The 25403-nt window shown below is 44.1% G+C and overlaps 1 protein-coding gene across 8 annotated transcripts in view; it reads right to left on the bottom strand.

Annotated features, from left to right (window-relative positions):
- Nucleotides 1-25403, bottom strand: part of herc2 (HECT and RLD domain containing E3 ubiquitin protein ligase 2) — a 236757-nt gene that overhangs the window by 191373 nt on the left and 19981 nt on the right. For all 8 annotated transcript variants that reach the window (XM_068033261.1, XM_068033264.1, XM_068033263.1 and 5 more), the window contains exon 2: nt 21014-21131. In XM_068033261.1, coding sequence (XP_067889362.1) covers nt 21014-21131 — 118 coding nt within the window. The remainder of the gene's footprint in view (nt 1-21013; nt 21132-25403) is intronic.

Below are 25403 nucleotides of genomic sequence, written 5' to 3'. Positions count from 1 at the left end.
ATGTGGGTTAGGTACACCCACAGTGCTGTTAGGAAGGGAGTTGCACGATTATGACCCAGCGACAGTGAAGGAATGGCGATATAGTTCCAAGTCAGGATGGTGCGTTACTTGGAGGGGAACTTGCGGGTGGTAGTGTTCCCATGTATCTGCTGCCCTTGTCCTTCTAGGCGGTAGAGGTCGCGGGTTTGGAAGGTGCTGTCTAAGGAGCTTTGGTGCATTGCTGCAGTGCATCTTGTAGATGGTACACACTGCTGCCTCTGTACGCCGGTGGTGGAGGGAGTGAATGTTTGTGGATGGGGTGCCAATCAAGCGGGCTGCTTTGTCCTGGATGGTGTCGAGCTTCTTGAGTGTTGTTGGAGCTGCACCCATCCAGGCAAGTGGAAAGTATTCCATCACACCCCTGACTTGTGCCTTGTAGATGGTGGGCAGGCTTTGAATAGTCAGGTGGTGAGTTATTCACAGCAGGATTCCTAGCCTCTGACCTGCTCTTGTAACCACAGCATTTATATGGCTCCTCCAGTTCAGTTTCTAGTCAATGGTCACCCCCCAGGATGTAGATAGTGGGGGATTCAGTGATGGTAATGCCGTTGAATGTCAAGGAGAGATGGTTAGATTCTCTCTTGCTTGAGACGGTCATTGCCTGACACTTGTGTGGCACAAATGTTACTTGCCAATTATCAGCCAAAGCCTGGATATTGTCCAGGTCTTGCTGAATTTCTACACGGACTACTTCAGTATCTGAGGAGTCACGAACGGTGTTGAACATTGGACAATCAGCGAACATCCACACTTCTGACCATATGATTGAAGGAAGGTCATTGATGAAGCAGCTGAAGATGTTTGGGCCGAGAACACTACCCTGAGGAATTCCTGCAGTGATGTCCTGGAGCTGAGATGATTGACCTACAACAACTGCAACCATCTTCCTTTGTGCTAGGTATGACTCCAACCAGTGGAGAGTTTTCCCCCAGATTTCCATTGACTCCAGTTTTGCTAGGGCTCCCTGATGCCATACTTGGTCAAATGCTGCCTTGATGTCAAGAGCAGTCACTCTCATCTCACCTCTGGAGGTCAGCTCTTTTGCCCATGTTTGAACGAAGGCTGTAATGAGCGCGGAGATCGTGAGAGGCTATCCTCTATCCAGTTCAGTGGAACGAGCCGGTTCAAGAAAATCAAGTGAGACTCTGGATTATTACCTGAGCCACTTGCAAATTGGCAAAGGGCAAATAAGATTAGAGAAATTAATGCATGGCTCAAAGAATGATGTGGCAGAAGTGGGTTCAGGTTCGTGGGGCACTGGCACCAGTACTAGGGAAAGTGGTGGCTGTACCGTTGGGACGGTCTACACCCAAACCGTGCTGGGACCGGTGTTTTAGCGAGCTGCATAACTAGCGAAGTAGAGAAGGTTTTAAACTGAATAGTGGGGGCAAGGGATCAAATTTGGGAAGATATAGTAAATCAAGGGGTAGAGACAAGGCAAGCGAGAAAGATATTAATATGGGAAATGATAAACAGACTGTGACAGGAAGGGACAGAGCGTACAAATCCAAGAGTAAATTAACAGATAAAGGCTAGAGGTTACAAAAATAATAAAAGGACAAAACTAAAGGCTCTGCATCTGAATGCACGTAGCATTCAAAACAGATGAATGGAGAGCACAAATAGAAATAAATATGATCTGATAGCCATTGGACAGACATAGCTGCAGGATGACATAGATTGGGACCTGAATATTGAAGGGTACATGGCATTTAGGAAGGATAGGAAACTAGGAAAGGGTGGAGGGGTGGCTCTGTTAATTAATGATGGCATTAATGCAATAGAGAGGGATCACCTAAGTTCAGGAAACCAGGATGTAGAAGCAGTTTGGGTAGAGATGAGAAATCATACAGGCAAGAAGTCACTTGTGGGAGTGGTGTACAGGCCACCTAACATTAACCACACTGTAGGGCAGGGTATAAAGGAAGAAATAATGGGAGCTTATCAGAAAGGTACGGAGATAATTATGGGGCATTTTAACCTACATATAGACTGGAAAAATCAGATGGGCAGAGGTAGCCTAGATGAGGAGTACATAGAATGTTTTTGGGATAATTTCTTGGAACAGTATATTCTGGAGCCAACCTAGACCTGGTATTGTGCAACAAGATAGGATTAATTAATAACCTCATAGTTAAGGCACCTCTAGGTAGCAGCGATCATATGACTGTAAAATTACATTCAGTTTGAGGGAGAAAAGAGTGGGTCCAAGACTAGTATTTTAAACTTAAATAAGGGCAATTATGAGGGTGTGAAAGCAGAGCTGGCTAAAGTGAACTGGCAAATTAGGTTAAGGGATAGGTCAACAGAGATGCAGTAGAAGACATTTAAGGGGATATTTCAGAATACACAGAATAGATACACTTCAAAGCGAAAGAAAAATTCCAAGGGTGGGACCCACCATCCGTGGTTAACTAAAACAGTTAAAGATAGTATCAAGCAAAGAAAAAGCATATAACTGCGCAAAGATGGCTGGCAGGTCAGAAGATTGGAAGAATATTGAAAACAGCAAAGAATGACTACAGGATTAATAAGGAAGGTAAAATTAGAGTATAAGAGAAAACTCGCTAGAAATATAAAGACAGATAGTAAGAGTTTCTATAGATATTTTAAAAAGAAAAGAGTTAACAAAGTGAGCGTTGGTCCTATAGAAAGTGAGTCTGGGGAATTAATAATGGATAATAAGGAGATGGCAGATGAATTGAACAGATATTTTGCATCAGTCTTTGCTATAGAGGATACAAGTAACGTCCCAGAATTAGCTGCAAGTCAGGAAATGGAAGGGAGGGAGGAACTCAAGAAAATTACAATCACCAGGGAAGTGGTACTGACAAATTGTTACAACTGCAGGCTGACAAGTCCCCAGAGCCTGATGGACTTCATCCTAGGGTCTTTAAAGAAGTGGCCAGTGAGATAGTTGATTTGTTAGTTTTAATTTTACAAAATTCCCTAGATTCGGGGAAGGTTCCATTAGGTTGGAAAATAGCAAATCTAACTCCTTTATTCAAAAAGGGAGACAGAAAGCAGGAAACTACAGGCCAGTTAGCTTAACATCTGTCTTAGGGAAAATGTTAGAAGCTATTATTAAAGACGTTGTAGCAGGGCACTTAGAAATATTCAAGGTAATCAGGTAGAGTCAACATAGTTTGTGAAAGGGAAATCATGTTTAACCAATTTATTGGAGTTCTTTGAGGGAGTTACATGTGCTGAGGATGAAGGGAAACTGGTGGATGTACTGTACTTAGATTTCCAGAAGGCATTTGATAAGGTGCCACATCAAAGGTTATTGCAAAAAATAAAAGCTCATGGTGTAGGGGTAACATATTGGCATGGATAGAGGATTGGCTATCTGACAGGAAACAAAGTAGGCATAAATGGGTCATTTTCTGGTTGGCAAGATGTAACGAGTGGTGTGCCACAGGGATCAGTGCTGGGGCCTCAACTTTTTACAATTTATGTAAATGACGTAGATCAAGGGACCGAAGGTATGGCTGCTAAATTTGCTGATGTCACAAAGATAGGTAGGGAAGTAAGTTTTGGAGAGGACAGGAGGCTACAAAGGGATATAGATAGGTTAAGTGAGTGCACAAAGATTTGGCAAATGGAGTATAATGTGAAAAAATGTGAAATTGTCCACTTCGACAGGAAGAATAAAAAAGAACCATATTAGCCAAATGATGAGATTGCAGAGCTCTGAGATGCAGAGGGATCTGGGTGTCCGAGTGCATGAATCGCAAAAGGTTAGTATGCAGGTACAGCACATAATTAGGAAAGCTAACAGAATGTTATGATTTTCACGAGGAGAATTGAATACAAAAGTAGAGAGGTTATGCTTCAGGGCACTGGTGAGACCACATCTGGAGTATGGTGTACAGTTGGACTCTTTATTTAAGGAAGGATGTAAATGTGTGGGAGGCAGTTCAGAGAAGGTTTACTAGACTAATACCTGGAATGGGTGGACTATCTTATGAGAAAAGATTGGACAGGCTAGGCTTGTATCCGCTGGAATTTAGAAGAGTAAAGAGCGGCTTGATTGAAACATATAAGATCCTGAGGGGTCTTGACAGGGTGGATGTGGAAAGGATCCCTTGTGGAAGAATCTAGAATTAGGGGTCACTGTTTAAAAATAAGGAGTCACTCATTTAAGACCGAGATGAGAAGAAATTTTTTCTCAGAGGGTTTTGAGGAACTCTTCCTCAAAAGGCAGTGGAAGCAGTCTTTGAATATTTTTACGGCACAGGTAGATAGATTCTTGATAAGCAAGAGGGTGAAAGGTTATCGAGGGTAGGTGGGAATGTGGAGTAATCGGTTCAGCCATGAACTTAATGAATGGCGGAGCAGGCTCGAAGGGTCGAGTGGCCTATTCCTGCTCCTAATTCGTATGTACGTATGAGGACAGGAGCGGAGTGGCCCTGACGGAACTCAAACTGAGCGTCAGTGAGCAGGTTATTGCTGAGCAAGTACTGCTTGACAGCACTGTCGACAGCCCCTTCCATCACTTTGCTGATGATCGAGAGTAGACTGATGGGGAGGTAATTAGCCAGGTTGGATTTGTCCTGCTTTCTGTGTACAGGACATAGCTGGGCAATTTTCCATATTGCTGGGTAGATGCCAGTGTTGTAGCTGTACTGGAACAGCTTGGCTAGGGGTGCGGCTAGATCTGGAGCACAGGTCTTCAGTACTATTGCCGGAATGTTGTCTATTGCATGCTGCTTCTACTGTTCATCATGCATGTAGCTGTGTGCTGTCACTTCACCAGGTTGCCATCTCATTTTTAGGTATGCCTGGTGCATAGTAATTGGATAGTAACAGTCGTGATTCAGTAAAAAGTCATTGTATTTAAATTAGTGCTGAAGTACAATGAAATCTTGTGCACTCATAGGTGGAAAAGGAGGGGACAGGGATCACTGCTAAATGGGGACATGAAAATGGACATTTCTTTAAACAGCATTTGGCACTGGATACAAAAAAGGCTATGGGCCCTGACAACATCCTGGAGGTAGTACTGAAGACTCACGCTCAAAAACTAGCTGCGCCCCTAGCCAAGCTATTCCAGTACAGCTACAACACTGGCATCAACCTGACAATATGGAAAATTCCTAGGTATGGCTTGTCCACAAAATCCAATCCGGCCAATTATCACCCCATCAGTCTACTCCAGATCATCAGCAAAGTGATGAATGGTGTCATCGACAGTCCTAACAAACGCCACTTAAACAGCAACAACCTGCTCACCGCTGTTCAATGTGGGTTCCTCCAGGGACACTCGGCTCTGAACTTCATTACAGCCTCGGTCCAAACGTGGACAAAAGAGCAGAACTCCAGATTTGAGGGGAGAGCGACTGCCCTTGACATCAAGGCAACATTTGACCAAGTGTGGCAACAAGGAGCCCTAGCAAAACTGAAGTCAATGGTAATCGGGGGAAAACTCTCCACTAGTTGCAACCATACCTGGCACAAAGGAAAATGGTCGTGGTTGTTGCAGGCCAAACATCTAAACCCAGAACATCACTGCGGAACTTCTTCAGGGTAGTGTCCTAGGCCCAACTATCTTCAACTGCTTCATCAATGACCTTCCCTCCATCATAAAGTCAGAAGTGGGGATGTTCGCTGCTGATTGCAGTGTTCAGCACCATTTGCAACTCCTCAGATACTAAAGCAGCCTGTGTCTACATGGAGCAAGATCTGGACAACATTCAGGCTTGGGCTGATAAGTGGCGAGTAATATTCATGCACAAGTGCCAGGCAATGACCATCTCAAACAAGAGAGAATCTAACCATCTCCCCTGGACATTCAATGGCATTACCTTCGCTGAATCCCCCATCAACAACTTTCTGGGGGTTATCACTGACGAGAAACTGAATTAGACCAGCCACATAAATACTGCAGCCACAAGAGCAGGTCAGAGGCTGGGAATTCGGCGGCGAGTAACTCACCTCCTGACTATTCAAGGCGTGTCCACCATCTACAAGGCACAAGTGAGGAGTGCGATGGAATACCCACCACTTGCCTGAATGAGTGTGGCTCCAACAACACTCCAGAAGCTCCCCTGCATCCAGTGTGAAGCAGCCTGGCTTGATCAGCACACCTTAAACATTCACTCCCTCCACCACCAGCATGCAGTGGCAACAGCGTGTTTCATATACAAGATGCACTGCAGCAACTCGACAAGCCTCCTTTGACAGCACCTTCTAAACCCACGACCTCTATAACCTAGAAGGACAGGTGCATAGGAACACCACCACCTGCAAGTTTCCCTCCAAGTCGCACACCATCCTGGCTTAGAACCATAATCGCTGTTCCCTCACTGTCGCTGAGTCAAAAATCCTGGAACTCCCTAACAGCTCTGTGGGTGTACCTACACCAGATGAACTGCACCAATTCACCTTCTCAAGGGTCACTAAGGATGGGCAACAAAAGCCAGCCTTACCAGCAACCCTCACATCCCATAAAAGAATTTTAAAAATGCTGATCAATATCCTCCCGCTCAATTACAGTTATATCCTGCTTCACTAATGAAGTTACATCCTCTTCTTTGTGACCCAGCCTACATTTATGAAAGTCAGCGAAACCTTTCAACTGAATGCCCAATCCATCATTATTAACCAGAAAGGTTTCAGAGATACCAGTTACATTTAAATTCTACATGGAAGCATATGCTTATAATTCCAGCATTTTAATTCTAACCCTTGAATCAACAGGGTAAAAATATTTAATGGAGTTCTGTGCATACCGTATAAACTAACTCCATCTCTGCAATTGAAACCATGACATTTTTGTCATTTGCAAAATTACTTTGGTTTTCATAACAAAAATAATTTGATATTCATGAAAAATCATTTATGCCAAATTAATTCATTTACAGTCTTACACAAAAGCAAAACACTGCAGAAGGTGGAAATCTCAAATATAAACATATAATGCAGGGAAACACTCAGTAGGTCAAACAGCAACTGTCGAGAGAAAAACAAGAGTAAATGTTTCAGGTCAATGACCGGAAGCAAAACTGAGGTTAGAGATGAACAGCTTTTAAACAAGTGAAAAAGTACAGGAGGGAGAACGCAGGGAAGGAGTGAAGAGGAAGCAGGAATGAAACAAAAGGAAGAGATTTGTGATAGAGTGAAGGATCTATTTGTCTCTCATTTTTTTAAAATCTGAACTCTATTTGCCTTATGTGAACTGATATAAGGTTAGTAAACTGAAACATTAACTCTGTTTCTCTCTCCACAGATGCTGCCAGACCTTCTGAGTACTTCCAGCACTTTGTTTTTATTCCAGATTTCAGAATTCTGGCATCCACAGTATTTTGCTTCTATTTTAGCCCCATTATGCTGCTGTTCCAAATTTATATTCGCAGTTCAGCCACATTGTGGAACTTACTCTTCAGTATTGGTACACATGTAAAAAAAAGCCCAGTATTCCATGCTAGCACATTTGCCAACTACAGTCTTTTAAGTACGCAAAAGAGCCAGCCACAAGCCTTTTTTTGCTGGTATCTTACTGCTATGAATTGTCACAATGTCACAAAAACAGGCTGCAACTAATGAACCAGTGCTTCCAACCCCCAAAAAACTAGCATTAGTTAGAGAAAGACTAAGTTTAAAAAACAATAAGATAAACAGGTCTTCCCAGTCCCTGGTCATAGCAAACCGGTTAAGTTCATACTGATGTTTCTGCTGGCTGCTTGAGACTAGCACGCTGGAAGCAGTCATTTGATTAATAGAAAAGAAGCTTCGCATCATTAACAGATCACCAGCCGACTGGTTTTGTACCCTAAGCATGAAGAAACTAGACTCATGATTTCTGTGCATGTAGGCTTTACATGAGAACACAAGAAATAGGAGCAGGAGTAGGCCATTTGGCCCCTCAGGCCTGCTCCACCATTTAACAAGTTCATGGCTGATCTGATTGTGGCCTTAACTCCACTTTCCTGCCTGCCCCCATAATCCTCAACTCCCTTGTAGATCAAAAATCTGTTCAACTCAGACTTGAATATATTCAATGACCCAAACTCCACTGCTTTCTGGGGAGGAGAATTCCAAAGATTAACGATCCTCTGAGAGAAGAAATTCCTCATCTCAGTCTTAAATGGGAGACCCCTTATTTTGAAACTGTCTCCCCTAGTTCTAGATTCCCCAAGGAGGGGAAACATCCTCTCAACATCTACCCTGTCAAGCCCCCTCAGAATCTTGTGTGTTTCAATAAGATCACTTCTCATTCTTCTAAACTCCAAGTATAGGCCCAACTTACTCAGCCTTTCCTCATAAGACAACTCCTTCACCCCAGGATTCAGCCTAGTGAACCTTCTCTGAAATGCTTTCCATGCAAGTATATCCCTCCTTAAGTAAGGAGACCAAAACTGTACACAGTACTCTAGGTGCAGTCTCATCAATGCCCTGTACAGTTGTAGCAAGACTTCCCTACTTATATACTCCATTCCCCATGCAATAAATGCCAACATTACATTTGCCTTCCTAATTATTTGCTGTACCTGCATGCTAACTTTGTGATTCATGTACAAAGACACCCAGATCCCTCTGTGCCACTGCATTCTGCAGTCTCTCTCCATGTAAATAATATTCTGGTTTTCTATTCTTCCTGCCAACGTAGACAACCTCACATTTTCACAACATATATTTAAATGTTTACCTGGTTACTGATACGGTCAATCACATACTCTACTCTTTATCCCAGAACAAAATACACAAACCATTTTTCTTTAATAAACAAAATTATCAGTATTATAAAAAAACAAGACTTACCCAGGAAAGAAGCAAAGCATTAACACAGATTGAAATGTGAAAGTTCCCTTTTTAAATACCCAATACACATACACACAGGTTAAAGAAAAAAAACAGAAATATTCTCTCTTCGCAGAGCTTTTTTTTTTTACAAAAAACAAAAACGAATACTTTGGCCAAATACTTGCCAACGCTCTTTGTGTCCCAAAAATGGCATACAGTCTGGCATCCGAGTACACGTAGAAAGGTCACCTGGATCTTTTCTGGAGCAGTTACTTTCAGATGACTTCAAAAAGTAATCTGGCAGGCTTTTTAGGTGCTTCTCAGGAAAAATGTGGCATCAGGGATTTTAGCTCTCACACACTGGATTCGCAGGGTTTTTTCAAAAAGGTAGAGAAAGAGGAGCTGGGTGTTTTTCAGCAGGCTACCAACCTCACTGTTTTCAACACAGTCCACATCCAAACTGAACAAAAACAATATCCCAAAAGCGAAACCTCCAGATCACCATAAAACTTGACAGGCTGGATTTTATTAGCGCACCGCTGAGAGCGGCGGCTTTCCGACATACAAGTGCGCCGCACAGTCCCCGCGATATTACAAGCGGGGGCTGATTTAAATAGAGGGGGCAGGGCGGCCGCCCCCAATGCCCCCAGCAACGGCGTCTGGCGCTACCGCGCAGGTGCCAGGGCTATTTTTAAAAGGGCTTTAAGCCCTTGGCAGAGATTTTAATCTTTAGCGTTACAGTAGTCCTGATTTTTTTTTTAAATAAACAATTAGGATATGGAGACCCTGCTCCAACCCCCGCAATGGTCTCTTAATTGGGTCTTATTGACAAAACTTACTTTATTCCCTACCTGAACATTCCCTACAAACCTTCTAACATTTGCCATTCAACCCCTCCCCACCATTCCGACAGCCAATTAAAATTGTTTTGCCCGCTCCCCCACCCCTCCCGCCCAGAAAATTTTATTCCATCCCCCTCCCCACCAGGCTGAAGGTGCGCGAGCTGATTTTGGCAGTGGTAAAATTGCCGTGGAACGGCCGCCGCCCATACGTAGGTCAATTTACATCTCATTATTCTTCATTGTAATATTTAGATGAAGGACCCACTGCCAAACGGCAGGGGGTCGCACCGAGGGTCCCCGCACCGCCAGTAATGCGCGGCGGGCCCTTCGACGTCGGGGGTCAAGGTGGGCCTCTCCCTGCTGAATTTTATGGGGCTCCCCCCGCCCCCCCGCCATGACCCACAGTATCGAGGGGCAGGTAAACTTCAGCCTGACATGTCACTTCTCTGTAAACATCTCCCCCAAGTCACCAAGTTTTCTGTTGTTTATTGAGCTAAAAATCTGGTCTGCGGTTAGCATATAACTGGAACGTACCCTCTAAATAAAGGAAAGCAAGTTTCTTCCAGCCTTAGGCAGGGATTAACAAGCACTACTGCAGAGTAGCTGACTAGTTAAGTAGCTAACCAGTCAAATCTGGTCGTTGCAGTTTCAGCTTCAAAAAGTATAAATGCAGAGGTCAGGGTGCAGCCTACAAACAGAGTGCAGATTGCAAGCAAAGTGTGGAGATACGAATTTGGTGAGTGGGGAGTTTGGTGAAGGGGAGAGGAAGTACTCCGTTTTTCTACTTTTTCCACCCTCCAGTATTTGGTTCTTACTTCAGTGCAGTGGAAGAAGCTGGTTGGTGAGTAACTGGTAAGCTATTCTACTTATAATAAATAGTCTATAAAGTTAAGCTATGGAGGGCAGCTCGGCCGAGTAGAACATACAGCCTGTGGCATGTGGGAGGTCATGGACGCACCATGTGTCCTAGACAAACACATCTGCAGGAAATGTCATCGTCTGCACAAGCTTGAGCTCAGAGTTTCGGAACTCGAGCGGTGGCTTAAGTCACTGTCATGCATCCGCGAGGCAGAAAACTAAGTGGATAGCACGTTTAGGGAGGTGGTCACAATGCAGGTTAGGTGCATACAGGTAGATAGGGAATGGGTGACCGTCATGCAGTCTCAGAGAAGCAGGCAGGTAGTGCAGGGATCCCCTGAAACGATTTTGCTCGCTAATCAGTTTTCAATTTTGGATACTGATGCGGGTGTTGGTTCTTCAGAAGAGTGCAGACAGAGCCACAGGTGGCTCAGCTGCACAAGATGGGAGGAAGAAGAGTGAAAGAGCAGTGGTAATAGGGGATTCGTTAATGAGGGGAACAGACAGGCATTTCTGCAGCTGTGGACGCGACTCCAGGATGGTGTGTTGCCTCCCTGGTACCAGGGTCAAGGATGTCACAGAGCAGCTACAGGACATTCTTCTGAGAGAGGGTGAACAGCCAGAGGTCATTGTCCACGTTGGCACCAATGAGATAGGTAAGAAGGGGGATGAGGTCCTGAAAGAAGATTTTAGGCGGCTAGGAAGGTGGTTAAAAAGCAGGACCTCAAAAGCAGTAATCTCAGGAATAACCCAGTTCCACGTGCGAGTGAGCATAGGAATAGGAGAATTAAACGATTGAACAAGCGGCTGGAGAACTGTTGTAGGAGGGAGGACATGAGATTTCTGAGGCATTGGGACCAGTTCTGTGGCAGCGGGGACCTGTACAAGATGGATGGGTTGCATCTTAGCAGGACTGGGACCAATATCCTTGCAGGGAGATTTGCTCGTGCTGTTGGAGGGGGATTTAAACTAGATTGGCAGGAGGATGGGAACCTGAAAGGGATTTCAGATTGAAGGGAAGCAAAATTGGTAACTTGTCAAGGGGGTGGGAACCAGGAGAAAATTTCAGAGAGGAATACCAAGGTGCAGAGAATACTGGGGGAGATAGATAGCACTAGAGTAGGGAATAGTAAGTTATTAGGTACGGTCAGAGTGAGGGAGAAAGTAATAAAGTCTAAATCAGGGTTAATGTGCATGTATGTGAATGCACAGAGACTAGGGAAAGGACATGCTCTTTGCAGTCTGTCCTTTCTTTTCTGTCTTTTCAGCCTCCACGATACAGGGGAAGAAGCTGATTGGCAAGTAACTGGTAAGTTATTTTACTTATTACACTAGCAATAATTAGTTTGTAAAGCTAAGTAATGGCAGTGCAGCTCGACCAAGCGGAATGTGCCTCCTGTGATATGTGGGAAGTCGTGGACACACCATGCGTCCTTGACAAACACATCTGCAGGAAGTGCCACCGGCTGCAGAAGCTTGAGCTCCAGGTTTCGGAACTCGAGCAGCGGCTGGAGTCACTGTGGCGCATCCGCGAGGCAGAGAACTGCGTGGATAGCACATTTCAGGAGGTAGTCACCCCGGGGATTCAGAGAGCACAGACAGAGAGGGACTGCATGGCTGCCAGACAGAAAAGATGGTCAAGGCAGGTAGTGCAGGAGTCCCTGAAGGACATCCCACTTTCTAACCAGTATTCAGTTCTGAGTACCGATGGGAGAGGGTTCCTCTGGAGAGTACAGCAAGAGTCATGACCACAGGACCATGGGTGGCTCAGTTGTACAGGGAGGGAGGAGAAAAGACAAGAGAGCAATAGTGGCAGGGGATTCTATAGTTAGGGGAACAGATAAGCGTTTCTGTGGTCGCAGACATGATTCCAGGATGGTATGTTACCTCCCTGGTGCAAGGGTCAGGATATCACCGAGCGGCTACAGAGCATTCTGAAGGACGAGGGTGCACAGCCAGAGGTCGTGGTCCACATTGGTACCAACGATATAGGAAGAAAAAGGGATGAGGTCCTGCAGGCTGAGTTTAGGGAGTTAGGAAAGAGATTAACAAGCAGGACCTCAAAAGGTAGTAATCTCCGGATTACTCCCAAGGCCACGTGCTAGCGAGTATAGAAATAGGAGAATACACCAGATGAATGTGTGGCTGGAGAGATGGTGCAGGAGGGAGAGCTTCAGATTTCAGGGGCACTGGGACCAGTTCTGGGGAAGATGGGACCTGTTCAGGTATAGACCATCTGGCTTGAACAGGACTGGGGCAAATATCGTTGCAGGAAGATTTGCTAGTGCTGTTGGGGATGGTTTAAACTAGTTTGGCAGGGGGATGGGAACCTGAGCGCAGTCTCAGATCAGACAATTTCAGGGCAGGGAACGGAAGGCAGAAAATTAACGAGTGACTCAAAGACAGAAGATGCAAAGGTTAAAAAGTATGCAGCACAGGAATTTGGCAGTGTTAAAAGGTATTTAAATGCAAGGAGTACAGTAAATAAAGCCAATGAGCTGAGGGCACAGATAGACACATGGCAACACGATACCATTGCTATAACGGAAACTTGGCTTAAAGAGGGGTAGGAATGGCAGCTCAAAATCCCTGGATACGGAGTTTGCAGGCGAGATAGAGAGGGGGATAAAAAAGAAGGGGGTGTAGCATTATTAGTTAAGGTATCAATGACAGCTTTGAGGAGGGATGATATGCTAAATGAATCATTGGGCGGCACAGTGGCGCAGTGGTTAGCACCGCAGCCTCACAGCTCCAGCAAACCGGGTTCAGTTCTGGGTACTGCCTGTGTGGAGTTTGCAAGTTCTCCCTGTGACCGCATGGGTTTCCGCCGGGTGCTCTGGTTTCCTCCCACAGCCAAAAGACACTGTAAATTGCCCCTAGTGTAGGTAGGTGGTAGGAGAATGGTAGGGAATATGGGATTAATGTAGGATTAACATAAGTGGGCAGTTGTTGGTCGGCACAGACGGTGGGCCGAAGGGCCTGTTTCAGTGCTGTATCTCTCTATGACTCTAAACGAGGCCATATGGATAGAGCTCAGAAATAAAAAAAGGGGCAGCCACACTACTGGAGTGTACCATAGACCCCCTAATAGTGACAGCGAGATAGAAGAACAAATAAGTAAGCAAATTTCTGAGTGCAAAAACTAAAGGCAATAATATTGGGGATTTCAACTCCCCTAAAATCAGCTGAGATACAAACAGTGTGAAGAGCAGAGGGCACTAAATTCTTGAACTGCATTCAAGAGAACTTTTTTTAGCCAGCATGCAACAAGCCCAACAAGATGGGATGCATTTTTAGATCTAGGCTTTGATAATGAAGTTAGGCAAGTAGATGAAGTAGCAGCGGGTGACCATTTTGGAGATAGTGACCATAATACAGTCAGTTTTAGCATAATCATGGAAAAGGACATGGATAAAACAGGACTAAAAGTTCTAAATTGGGGGAAGACAAATTTTACAAAGCTGAGAGGTGACCTGGTGAAAGTGGACTAGATAAAGCTACCTGAAGGAAAATCAGTGGCAAACCAGTGGGAGGCATTCAAAAGCGAGATACTACAGGCACAGTGTAGGCATGTCCCCACAAAGATAAAGGGTGGTATGGCCAAATCTAGAGCCCCCTGGTTATCTAGAAGCTTGCAGGGTAAGTTAAAGCAGAAAAAGAAAGCTTATGACAATCACAAAAATGTTAATACTTTAGAAAGCCTAGAGGAGTATTCCAGGGGTGAAGTAAAAAAGGAAATTAGAAAATCAAAGAGAGGACATGAAAAAATATTGGCAGGTAAAATCAAGGAAAACCCAAAGATGTTTTATCAGTACATTAAGAGCAAGAGGATAACTAAGGAAAGGTAGGGCCTATCAGAGATGTACAAGGGAACTTATGCATGGATGCAGATGTGGGCGGGGTTCTTAATGAGTCTTTTGTCTCTGTCTTCACAAAAGGAGAGGGTTGATGCAGACATTGCGGTTAAAGAGGAGGGAAATATTAGATACGATAAGCATAATGAGAGGGGAAGTACTAGAGGGTCTGACATCCTTGAAAGTGGATAAATTGCCAGGGCCAGATGGATTGCATCCCAGGCTGTTAAAGGAAGCCAAGGAGGAAATAGCAGATGCACTGAGAATCATCTTCAAATCCTCACTGGATACGGGCGAGGTGCCAGAGGACTGGAGGTCTGTGAGCATTATACCATTTTTTAAAAACGGTGCGAGGGATAGGCCAAATAATTATAGGCTAGTCAATCTGACCTCGGTGGTGGGTAAATTATTGGAATCAATTCTGAGGGACAGGATAAACTGCCACTTCGAAAGGCATGGATTAATCAGGGATAGTCAGCATGGATTTGTTATGGGAGGTCATGTCTTATTAGAGACAGAGCTTACTAACTTGATTGAGTTTTTTGATGAAGTAACAAGAGGGTTGATGAGGGCAGTGCAGTGGATGTGGTCCACATGGATTTTAAGTAAGGCATTTCACAAGGTCCCGCATGGAAGACTGGTCAGTAAAATGAAAGCCCATGGGATACAGGGGAATGTGGCAGGTTGGATCCAAAATTGGCTCCATGACTGGAAACAAAGGGTAGTAGTCAACGGATGTTTTTACAAATGGAAAGCGGTTTCCAGTGACATTCCACAGGGCTCACTGTTGGGTCCCTTGATGTTTGTGGCATATATATTAATGATTTGGACTTAAATGTGGGAGGCATGATTGGAAAATTTGCTAATGACACAAAAAATGACGTGTAGTTGATTGTGAAGTGGATCGCTGTCGACTCTAAAATGATATCAATGGTTTGGTTGAGTGGGTGGAAAAGTGGCAAATGAAATTCAATCCAGAGAAATGTGAGGAAATGCATTTGGGGAGGGCAAACAAAGCCAGGGACTACACAATAAATGGGAGGATATTGAGAGGGGTAGAAGTGAGACACCTTGGAGTGCATGTCCACAGGTGGCAGGACAGGTAGATGGAATGCTTTCCTTTATCGGCCGAGGTATGGAATACAAAAGCAGGGCTCTATTGCTGGAACTGTATAAAACACTGACTAAGCCACAGCTGGAGAAGTGCGTACAGTTCTGGTCACATTACAGGAAGGACGTAATTGTTCTGTAAAGAGTACAGAGAAGATTTACAAGAATGTTGCCAGGGCTCGAAAGTTGCAGCTATGAGGAAAGATTGGGTAGGCTTGGGTTGTTTTCCTTAGAACAGAGGAGGCTGAGGGGTAACTTAATTGAGGTGTAAAAATTATGAGGGGCCTAGATAGAGTAGACAGGAAGGACCTGTTTCCCCGAGCAGAGAGGTCAATTATCAGGGGGCACAGATTTAAGGTAAATGGTAGAAGGATTAGAGGGGACATGAAGAAAAACTTTTTCCACCCAGAGTGTGGTGGCTGTCTGGAATTCTCTGGCAGGAATGGTGGTCGAGGCAGAAACCCTCAACTCATTTAAAAGGTACTGGGACATGCACCTGACGTGCTGTAACTGGCAAGGCTATGAACCAGGTGCTGGAAGGTGGGATTAGATTGGGCAGCTAGTTTTTTCAGCTGTCACAGACACAATGGGCTGAATGGCCTCCTTCTGTGCCATAATCTTTCTATGGTTCTATGGTCAATAAGATTGGTAAGGTACAGGTGCAGATTACCATGTGGAAATATGATGTTGTGGGTACAACAGAGACCTGGCTCAAAGGAGGGAAGGACTGGGTGTTAAATATTCCTGGATACAAGGTGTTCAGCAAAGATAGGAAAGGGGGGGGGAAAGGGGGAAGAGGTGGTGGTATTGATTAAGGAAAGCATTGCAGTGCTGGAGAATAAAGCTGTCCCAGAGGGGTTGAGGACAGAATCAATTTGACTAGAGCTAAGGAACAAAAATGGTGCAGTTACATTGCTTGATGTTGTCTGTAGGCCACCAGCTAGTGGGAAGGACATGGAGGAACAAATTTGCAAGGAAACTGCAGAGAGGTGCAAAAATTATAGGGTTGTTATAATGGGGGACTTTAATTATCCAAATATAGACTGGGATAGTAGTAGTGTAAAGGGCACTGAGGGTGCAAGAGTTTTTTAGAGCAGTATATTTCCAATCCAATGAGAAAGGATGCACTGCTGGACTTGGTTCTTGGGAATGAGGTAAGCCAAGTGGATCAAGTGTCAGTAGGAAAACATTTAGGGGACAGTGATCATTGTAGCATAAGGTTTAGGCGAACTATGGAAAAGAACAAAGAACGATCTAGAGTAACATTAATTAACTGAGGGAAAGCCAACTTCAATGGGGTGACAACGGATCTGGGACAACTAAATTTGAGTCAAAGGTTGGCAGGAAAAATGGTAGCTGAACAATGGGCTACTTCGAAGAGGAGATAGTTTGGGCACAGTCGAGGTATGTTCCCTCGAAGGGGAAAAAGGTAGGGTATCCAGAGCTCCCTGGATAACAAAAGTGATAGAGATTAAGATAAAGTAGAAAATGTGTGTTTACAACAGTCGCCAGATAGAAAATACTACTGAGAACCAGGCTGAATATAGAAAGTTCAGAGGGGAAGTGAAAAAGCGAATAAGAGAAGCAAAGAGAGAGTATGAAAAGAGACCGACAGTTAACATAAGAGGGAATCCCAAAGTTTTCTATAGATATATATACCGGATGCGATGCATCCAAGGATACTGAGGGTAGCGAGAATGGAAATTGTGGAGGCACTGGCCATAATTTTTCAGTTTTTCTTAGACTTGGGGGTGGTGCCAGATGACTGGAGAATTGCAAAATGTTACACCCTTGTTCAAAAAAGGCAGTAAAGATAAGCATAGCAACTACAGGCCGATCAGTTTAACTTCGGTGGAGGGGAAACTTCTAGAAAGAATAATTCGGGGGAAAAAAAATCAATAGTCACATGGACAAATGTGAGTTAATTAAGGAAAGCCAGCAAGGATTTCTTAAGAGAAAATCAGGTTTAATAACTTGCTGCAGTTTTTTGAAGAGGTTACAGAGAGGGTTAGAAGAGCAATGCTGTTGATGTGGTGTACATTGACTTTCAAAAGGCATTTGATGCAGTGCCCACAACAAACTTGTGAGCAAAATTACAGCTCATGGAATAAATGGGACTGTAGCAGCATGGATACAAAATTAGCTGAGTGACAGGAAACAAAGAGCAGTGGTTAATGGATGTTTTTCAGGCTGGAGGAGGGTTTGTGGTGGAGTTCCCCAGGGGTCAGTGTTGGGACCCTTGCTTTTCCTGAGATATATTAATGACCTAGACAGTGGAGCACAGGGCACAATTTCAAAGTTTGCAGATAGTACAAAACTTGGAAGCATTGCGTACAGAGAAGGATGGTGTCGAACTTCAAAAGGACACTGACAAGTTGATGGAATGGGCAGCCAGGTGGCAGATGAGGTTCAGTGTAGAGAAATATGAAGTAATTCATTAGAACATGGAAAGACAATATAAAATAAAGGGTACAATTCTAAAGCAGGTGCAGGAGCAGAGGGACCTGGGTGTATATGTGCATAAGCCATTGAAGGTGGCAAGACAGATTGAGAGAGCGCTTAATAAAGCACACAGTATCCTGACCTTTATTAATAGGGGCATAGAGTACAAAAGCAATGAGGTTGTGTTGAAGTCGTATAAAACACTAGTTCGACCTCAGCTGGAGGATTGCGTCCAGTTCTGGGCGCCGTGCCTTAGGAAAGATGTGACGGAGTTAGAGAGGGTGCAGAAAAGATTTACAAGAATGATTCCAGGGATAAGGAACTTCAGTTATGAAGGTAGATAGGAAAAGTTGGGACTGTTGTTCTTGAAGAGAAGACAGAGAGGAGGTGTGACAGAGGTATTCAAAATCATGAGGGGTCTAGACAGAGTACATAGGGAGAAACTGTTCCCACTTGTGAAAGGATCATGAATGAGAGGGAACAGATTTACAGTAATTGGTAAAAGAAGCAAAAGCGACACGAGGAAAGATGGTTTCATGCAGCATGTGGTTAGCATCTGGAATACACTGCTAGAGATTATGGTGGAGGTTGGTTCAATCGAGGCATTCAAAATGGAATTAGACAGTTATATAAAAAGGACGAACATGCAGGGTTACGGGGGAAAAGGCGGGCAAGTGGCACTAGGTGAAATGCTCATTTGGAGAGCCATGCAGACACGATGGTCAGAATGGCCTCCTTCTGCGCTGTAACAATTCTTTGATTATATCAAGATGGCTGCCCAAATCTGTCTCAGTTTCACTTTAGGAACCACACCCACTTTGTGTTGACTGGCAGCATATTGGGTAGTCCCACAAACAGCACAGAGTAATGAATCACGAAGCAACCAAACACAACATATTTTACCTCTTGCAGACTAAGGAGCTTATTTTAAATTAAACCTTAATAAGCATCAAACAGGTATATATGGAGTGATTTCTTAGAGTCCATTTGTTTCTCTAAGCGCTCAAATAATTGAAATATGGAAGTCGCCTATGACAGCGCAGAGATCGACGACGACGTGGTTGTGGTTCAGCATTTTCATCTTGATGAGACAGATGATCAACATCACAATCATTACTCAGAAAAGGAAATATATCCTTGTAATCACTATTGTCGAATGCTCACAATTAGGTTTCTCGTGTTCTACTTGGTGTTGTCATCCAAGTATTCCCTTGATCTGCTTAGGTCGGAATAGAGACAACGCAAGTTTGTGGTTGCGATTTGGACATTTGATGCGAACCCAAGCTCCGACTGCGAACCATGTTTGCCTTATGTGTGTTCGTTATCGGAGTACACTTTTACTTCGCCTTGTCAGTTAATGATTTCTTCTGCTTTCGCTCTGATATTTGCATTGGATGGCAGAGACGGCTGAAGGACGGTCAGCAGCGTGAGAATGTTGCGGCCAATCATAAGTTCAGCCGGTGTCTTTCCAGTCAGAGTGTGGGGTGGATCAATATGTGCAAGGTGAATATGAATGCATTGTTCAAACATTTCCCCCTCTGACATGCTAGCTCTCAAACTGTCCTTGATCACCCTGTTCAAACATCCAACGCCACCATTCAATTGCAGGTTGTATGGCGGTCAGATTGTGACGATTTCCATAGCTTGCTAAGAACTCCATGAACTGACTGGAAACAAACTGCGGTCTGTTGTCTGCAGTGATAGCCGCTGGAAAATCCCCCTTTGTAAACAACTTGTTTAGAATGTTAATGACCAAAGCACACAATGCTATCAGTCAATCCTGAGGGATCATGGTTCCAAAAGTGAAATTAAGACAGATCTGGGCAGCCACCTTGAATAAAGCCGACACACAGAGAAACTGACAGTCTAGTTTCTTCATGCTTTTGGTACAAAATATAACTCCCACAACCCAAAAACAAAGTGCATGATGTGGAAAAGCAAAGGATTGGACTGGGCTTGCATATTATGCAATTGCCCCAGTTAATTGGCCCACTGTTACAAGTTTAGAGACTGTCGGTCTCCCAGTTGCAGTGCTGCTGGTCACACCTGTAAATAGTCTGAGTGTCTGAAGTGCATCAGTACTGCCCAATCTAATTATAGAATAGTATAATGCAGAACGATCAGAACCAGATATCGTGTCTTTTCTACTCACTCTTACATATACTACTCCAAACTTTTCAAAGACGGACATAGAACCACTTCATGAGAATGAGCCTAGACACAAATCATTAGTTGTTTCATTCCACCAAAAGCAAGAAAACAAAGCGAAATTCGAAACAAATTCCACGCCTCTCAAAAATTAGGGAAAAATAACGAACCACACATTTCGTCCCTTTTCTTGGGCTGACATGCTTCTTAGCATTCCTGTCATTTTAGCTTCCAGCTCCAACCAAGAGCTGTGCATTAGTCTTTTCTGATCGCAGGGAACAGGAGAACCAGTATTTTAGAAAGGTTCACCATAACTTCCTTGCTTTTGTACTCTATGCCCTTTTTTATAAAGCCCAGGATCTCCAAGGCTTTTTAAACCACTTTCTCAATCTGTCCTGCCACCTTCAACAACTTGTGCACCTATACCCCAAGGTCCTTCTGCTCTAGACCCCCTTTAGAAATGCACTTGTTCTTATTTTATACTGTCTCTCCTCGTTCTTCCTAGCAAAAATGTATCACTTCACATTTCTCTACATTAAATTTCCTCGGCCATATTCCACCAGCCTGTCTACATCCTCTTGAAGTCAATCTCTGCCCTCCTCACAGTTCACAATACTTCACAATGTGTCATCTGCTAATTTTGAAATTGTGCCCTGCCCACCCAAGTCTAGGTCATTAACACAGAAGTGAAGCAGCGGTCGTAGTACTGACCCCTGAGGAACCCCACAGTAGCATTGCCCCCAGTCCAAAAAAAACAGACTGTGACATTTCCTCAACCAGCTCATCTGACTTTAATATAGGTTATCCAATATCTGTAGCCTTTTCTTTAAATTGATACAAATTCATTTCGTATTAAAAAACAACCGTCAAACATATGTCAATCCCAAAATCCTATCCGTGGAAAAAAAAACAAAGATCAAGAAACATGATAGTCATTTGAAGAATAATCATTTCACACCGCACTTAAATTCTTACCTTTCGACGTTATTGAGTCATTAAGATTTTGTATTGTTTCAGGACTCGTATAAACAACTTCACCATCTTTGACCATTTCATTCCAAAGTCCACAGAGTCCATCTCGAGTGAAGGCAAGCTAAGATAAAAGCAAAATAGAAAGATGACTAAGGGATAACTTTACACTTAAATAGTTTAAAACCCTTCAACTTCAGAAGCAAAAGGCAGAAGGGCCTTACTGAAGAGCAAGTTAGAAAGGGCCAAAAATTAACTTATGGACAGATTCTTCTGCTTCATCCCTTTCTTTCCAAAACAAAACTAATCTCCAGTGCCCTTTGTATTAGTAATATGTGCTTTTTCCCTTTGAAAGATTCTACATGGAAAGTTTCATGGTTTTGGGGAAAGGGCAAGAGGATGACAAACATTGTGCTGCAGATGCCTCTACACCAATGGAATCTTACTTTAAACATTCCCCCTCACCCCAAAAATAAAAACAATTACTCCATATGAACTCAAGTTCACTTAAATCCAGACAGTTGAATAAATTTTTACTGACAGAATTACCCTTCACATGAATGGTCAGAAACAATCATTTGGCACACAGTAAATGCCCCAGCTCAGCAGTGCCATCACAGCTGCTTGCAACATCGAGTGACCAGCTTGACAGCAGCACCACCGGCAGACAACATGACCGACAAATGATTGTATGGTTTGAGACGGATTGGGAGAATGGCAGGTTTTTTTTTATTAAATCTAAATATTGATCCATTTAGGTGTTTATTTTGTCGTCACAATTAATATCGCTCAACTCAGCACAGATCAGGAATCTTGAGCCAGTGGGGAACCTTATCACTCGTTCCACCCACCTGATGATAGTGGTCATACACAAATCGCCCCAACATTTAAGTAAATGTTTAAATCAGTATAAATACAATGGTCATCTGCCAAATGCACAATAAAACCTTTAATGAAACTGGATAAGGAAGAAGGCAGAAGCAACAAAGACTGGGCACCTTTTCATGAGGCTATGTGAACATAAGCATTGAATGTTATTGCTATTACTGAGACTTGGTTGAGGGAAGGGCACGATTGGCAACTAAATATCCCAGAATATCGATGCTTCAGGCGGGATAGAGAGGGAGGTAAAAGGGGTGGAGGAGTTGCATTACTGGTCAAAGAGGATACCACAGCTGTGCTGAAGGAGGGCACTATGGAGGACTCGAGCAGTGAGGCAATGTGGGCAGAACTCAGAAATAGGAAGGGTGCGGTAACAATGTTGGGGCTGTACTACAGGCCTCCCAACAGCGAGCGTGAGATAGAGGTACAAATATGCAAACAGATTATGGAAAGATGTAGGAGCAACAGGGTGGTGGTGATAGGAGATTTTAATTTTCCCAACATTGACTGGGATTCACTTAGTGTTAGAGGTCCAGATGGAGCAGAATTTGTAAGGAGCATCCAGGAGGGTTTTCTAGAGCAGTATGCAAATAGTCCAACTCAGGAAGGGGCCATACTGGACCTGGTGCTGGGGAATGAGCACAGCCAGGTGGTTGAAGTTTCAGTAGAGGACTACTTTGGGAATAGTGATCACAATTCCGTAAGTTTTAGAATACTCATGGACAAAGAAGAGAGTGGTCCTAAAGGAAGAGTGCTAAATTGGGGGAAGGCTAACGATACCAAAATTCGGCAGGAGCTGGGGAATGTAGATTGGGAGCAGCTGTTTGAAGGTAAATCCACATTTGATATGTGGGAGGCTTTTAAAGAGAGGTTGATTAGCGTGCAGGAGAGACATGCTCCTGTGAAAATGAGGGATAGAAATGGCAAGATTAGGGAACCATGGATGACAGGTGAAATTGTGAGACTAGCAAAGAGGAAAAAGGAAGCATACATAAGGTCTAGGCGGCTGAAGGAAGACGAAGCTTTGAAAGAATATCGGGAATGTAGGACCAATCTGAAACGAGGAATTAAGAGGGCTAAAAGGGGTCATGAAATATCTTTAGCAAACAGGGTTAAGGAAAATCACAAAGCCTTTTATTCATATATAAGGAGCAAGAGGGTAACTAGAGAAAGGATTGACCCACTCAAGGACAAAGGAGGAAAGTTATGCGTGGAGTCAGAGAAAATGGGTGAGATTTTAAACGAGTACTTTGCATCGGTATTCACTGAGGAGAGGGACATGACGGATGTTGAGGTTAGGAACAGATGTTTGATTACTCTAGGTCAAGTCGGCGTAAGGAAGGAGGAAGTGTTGGGTATTCTAAAAGGCATTAAGGTGGACAAGTCCCCAGGTCCGGATGGGATCTATCCCAGGTTACTGAGGGAAGCGAGAGAGGAAATAGCTGGGGTCTTAACAGATATCTTTGCAGCATCCTTAAACACAGGTGAGGTCCCGGAGGACTGGAGAATTGCTAATGTTGTCCCCTTGTTTAAGAAGGGTAGCAGGGAAAATCCTGGTAATTATAGACCGGTGAGCCCGACGTCAGTGGTAGGGAAGCTGCTGGAGAAGATACTGAGGGATAGGATCTATTCCCATTTGGAAGAAAATGAGCTTATCAGTGATAGGCAACATGGTTTTCTGCAGGGAAGGTCATGTCTTACCAACTTAATAGAATTCTTTGAGGAAGTGACAAAGTTGATTGATGAGGGAAAGGCTGTAGATGTCATATACATGGACTTCAGTAAGGCGTTTGATAAGGTTCCCCATGTTAGGCTGATGGAGAAAGTGAAGTCGCATGGGGTCCAGGGTGTACTAACTAGATGGATAAAGAACTGGCTGGGCAACAGGAGACAGAGAGTAGTAGTGGAAGGGAGTTTCTCAAAATGGAGACGTGTGACCAGTGGTATTCCACAGGGATCCGTGCTGGGACCACTGTTGTTTGTGATATACATAAATGATTTGGAAGAAAGTATAGGTGGTCTGATTAGCAAGTTTGCAGACGACACTAAGATTGGTGGAGTAGCAGATAGTGAAGGGGACTGTCACAGAATACAGCAGAATATAGATAGATTGGAGAGTTGGGCAGAGAAATGGCAGATGGAGTTCAATCAGGGCAAATGCGAGGTGATGCATTTTGGAAGATCCAATTCAAGAGTGAACTATACAGTAAATGGAAAAGTCCTGGGGAAAATTGATGTACACAGAGATTTGGGTGTTCAGGTCCATTGTTCCCTGAAGGTGGCAACGCAGGTCAATAGAGTGGTCAAGAAGGCATACGGCATGCTTTCCTTCATCGGACGGGGTATTGAGTACAAGGGTTGGCAGGTCATGTTACAGTTGTATAAGACTTTGGTTCGGCCACATTTGGAATACTGCGTGCAGTTCTGGTCGCCACATTACAAAAAGGATGTAGATGCTTTGGAGAGGGTGCAGAGGAGGTTCACCAGGATGTTGCCTGGTATGGAGGGCGCTAGCTATGAAGAGGGGTTGAGTAGATTAGGATTATTTTCATTAGAAAGACAGAGGTTGAGGGGGGGCCTGATTGAGGTGTACAAAATCATGAGAGGTATAGACAGGGTGGATAGCAAGAAACTTTTTCCCCCCAGAGTGGGGGATTCAATTACGAGGGGTCACGAGTTCAAAGTGAGAGGGGAAAAGTTTAGGGGGGATATGCGTGGAAAGTTCTTTACGCAGAGGGTGGTGGGTGCCTGGAATGCGTTGCCAGCGGAGGTGGTAGACGCGGGCACGATAGCGTCTTTTAAGATGTATCTAGACAGATACATGAATGGGCAGGAAGCAAAGAGATACAGACTCTTAGAAAATAGGCGACATGTTTAGCTAGAGGATCTGGATCGGCGCAGGCTTGGAGGGCCGAAGGGCCTGTCCCTGTGCTGTAATTTTCTTTGTTCTTTTGTTTGAATGTAAAAACCATCTGCCTGCTCCTTCTAATAGACAATTCACCACCTATGCTGTTCAGGTCTTTCTTCTTTTTCTTTTCTTTTGGGCCTCCTTATCTCGAGAGACAATGGATATGCGCCTGGAGGTGGTCAGTGGTTTGTGAAGCAGCGCCTGGAGTGGCTATAAAGGCCAATTCTGGAGTGACAGGCTCTTCCACAGGTGCTGCAGAGAAATTTGTTTGTTGGGGCTGTTGCACAGTTGGCTCTCCCCTTGCGCCTCTGTCTTTTTTCCTGCCAACTACTAAGTCTCTTCGACTCGCCACAATTTAGCCCTGTCTTTATGGCTGCCCGCCAGCTCTGGCGAATGCTGGCAACTGACTCCCACGACTTGTGATCAATGTCACACGATTACATGTCGCGTTTGCAGACGTCTTTATAACGGAGACATGGACGGCCGGTGGGTCTGATACCAGTGGCGAGCTCGCTGTACAATGTGTCTTTGGGGATCCTGCCATCTTCCATGCGGCTCACATGGCCAAGTCATTTCATCATTTATAACCTTTCATTTCATTCTTCA

The sequence above is a fragment of the Heterodontus francisci genome, chromosome 6, assembly GCF_036365525.1.
Source record: "Heterodontus francisci isolate sHetFra1 chromosome 6, sHetFra1.hap1, whole genome shotgun sequence".
In the NCBI taxonomy this organism is placed as follows: Eukaryota; Metazoa; Chordata; class Chondrichthyes; order Heterodontiformes; family Heterodontidae; genus Heterodontus; species Heterodontus francisci.
This window is presented reverse-complemented; position numbering and strand designations above follow the sequence as displayed.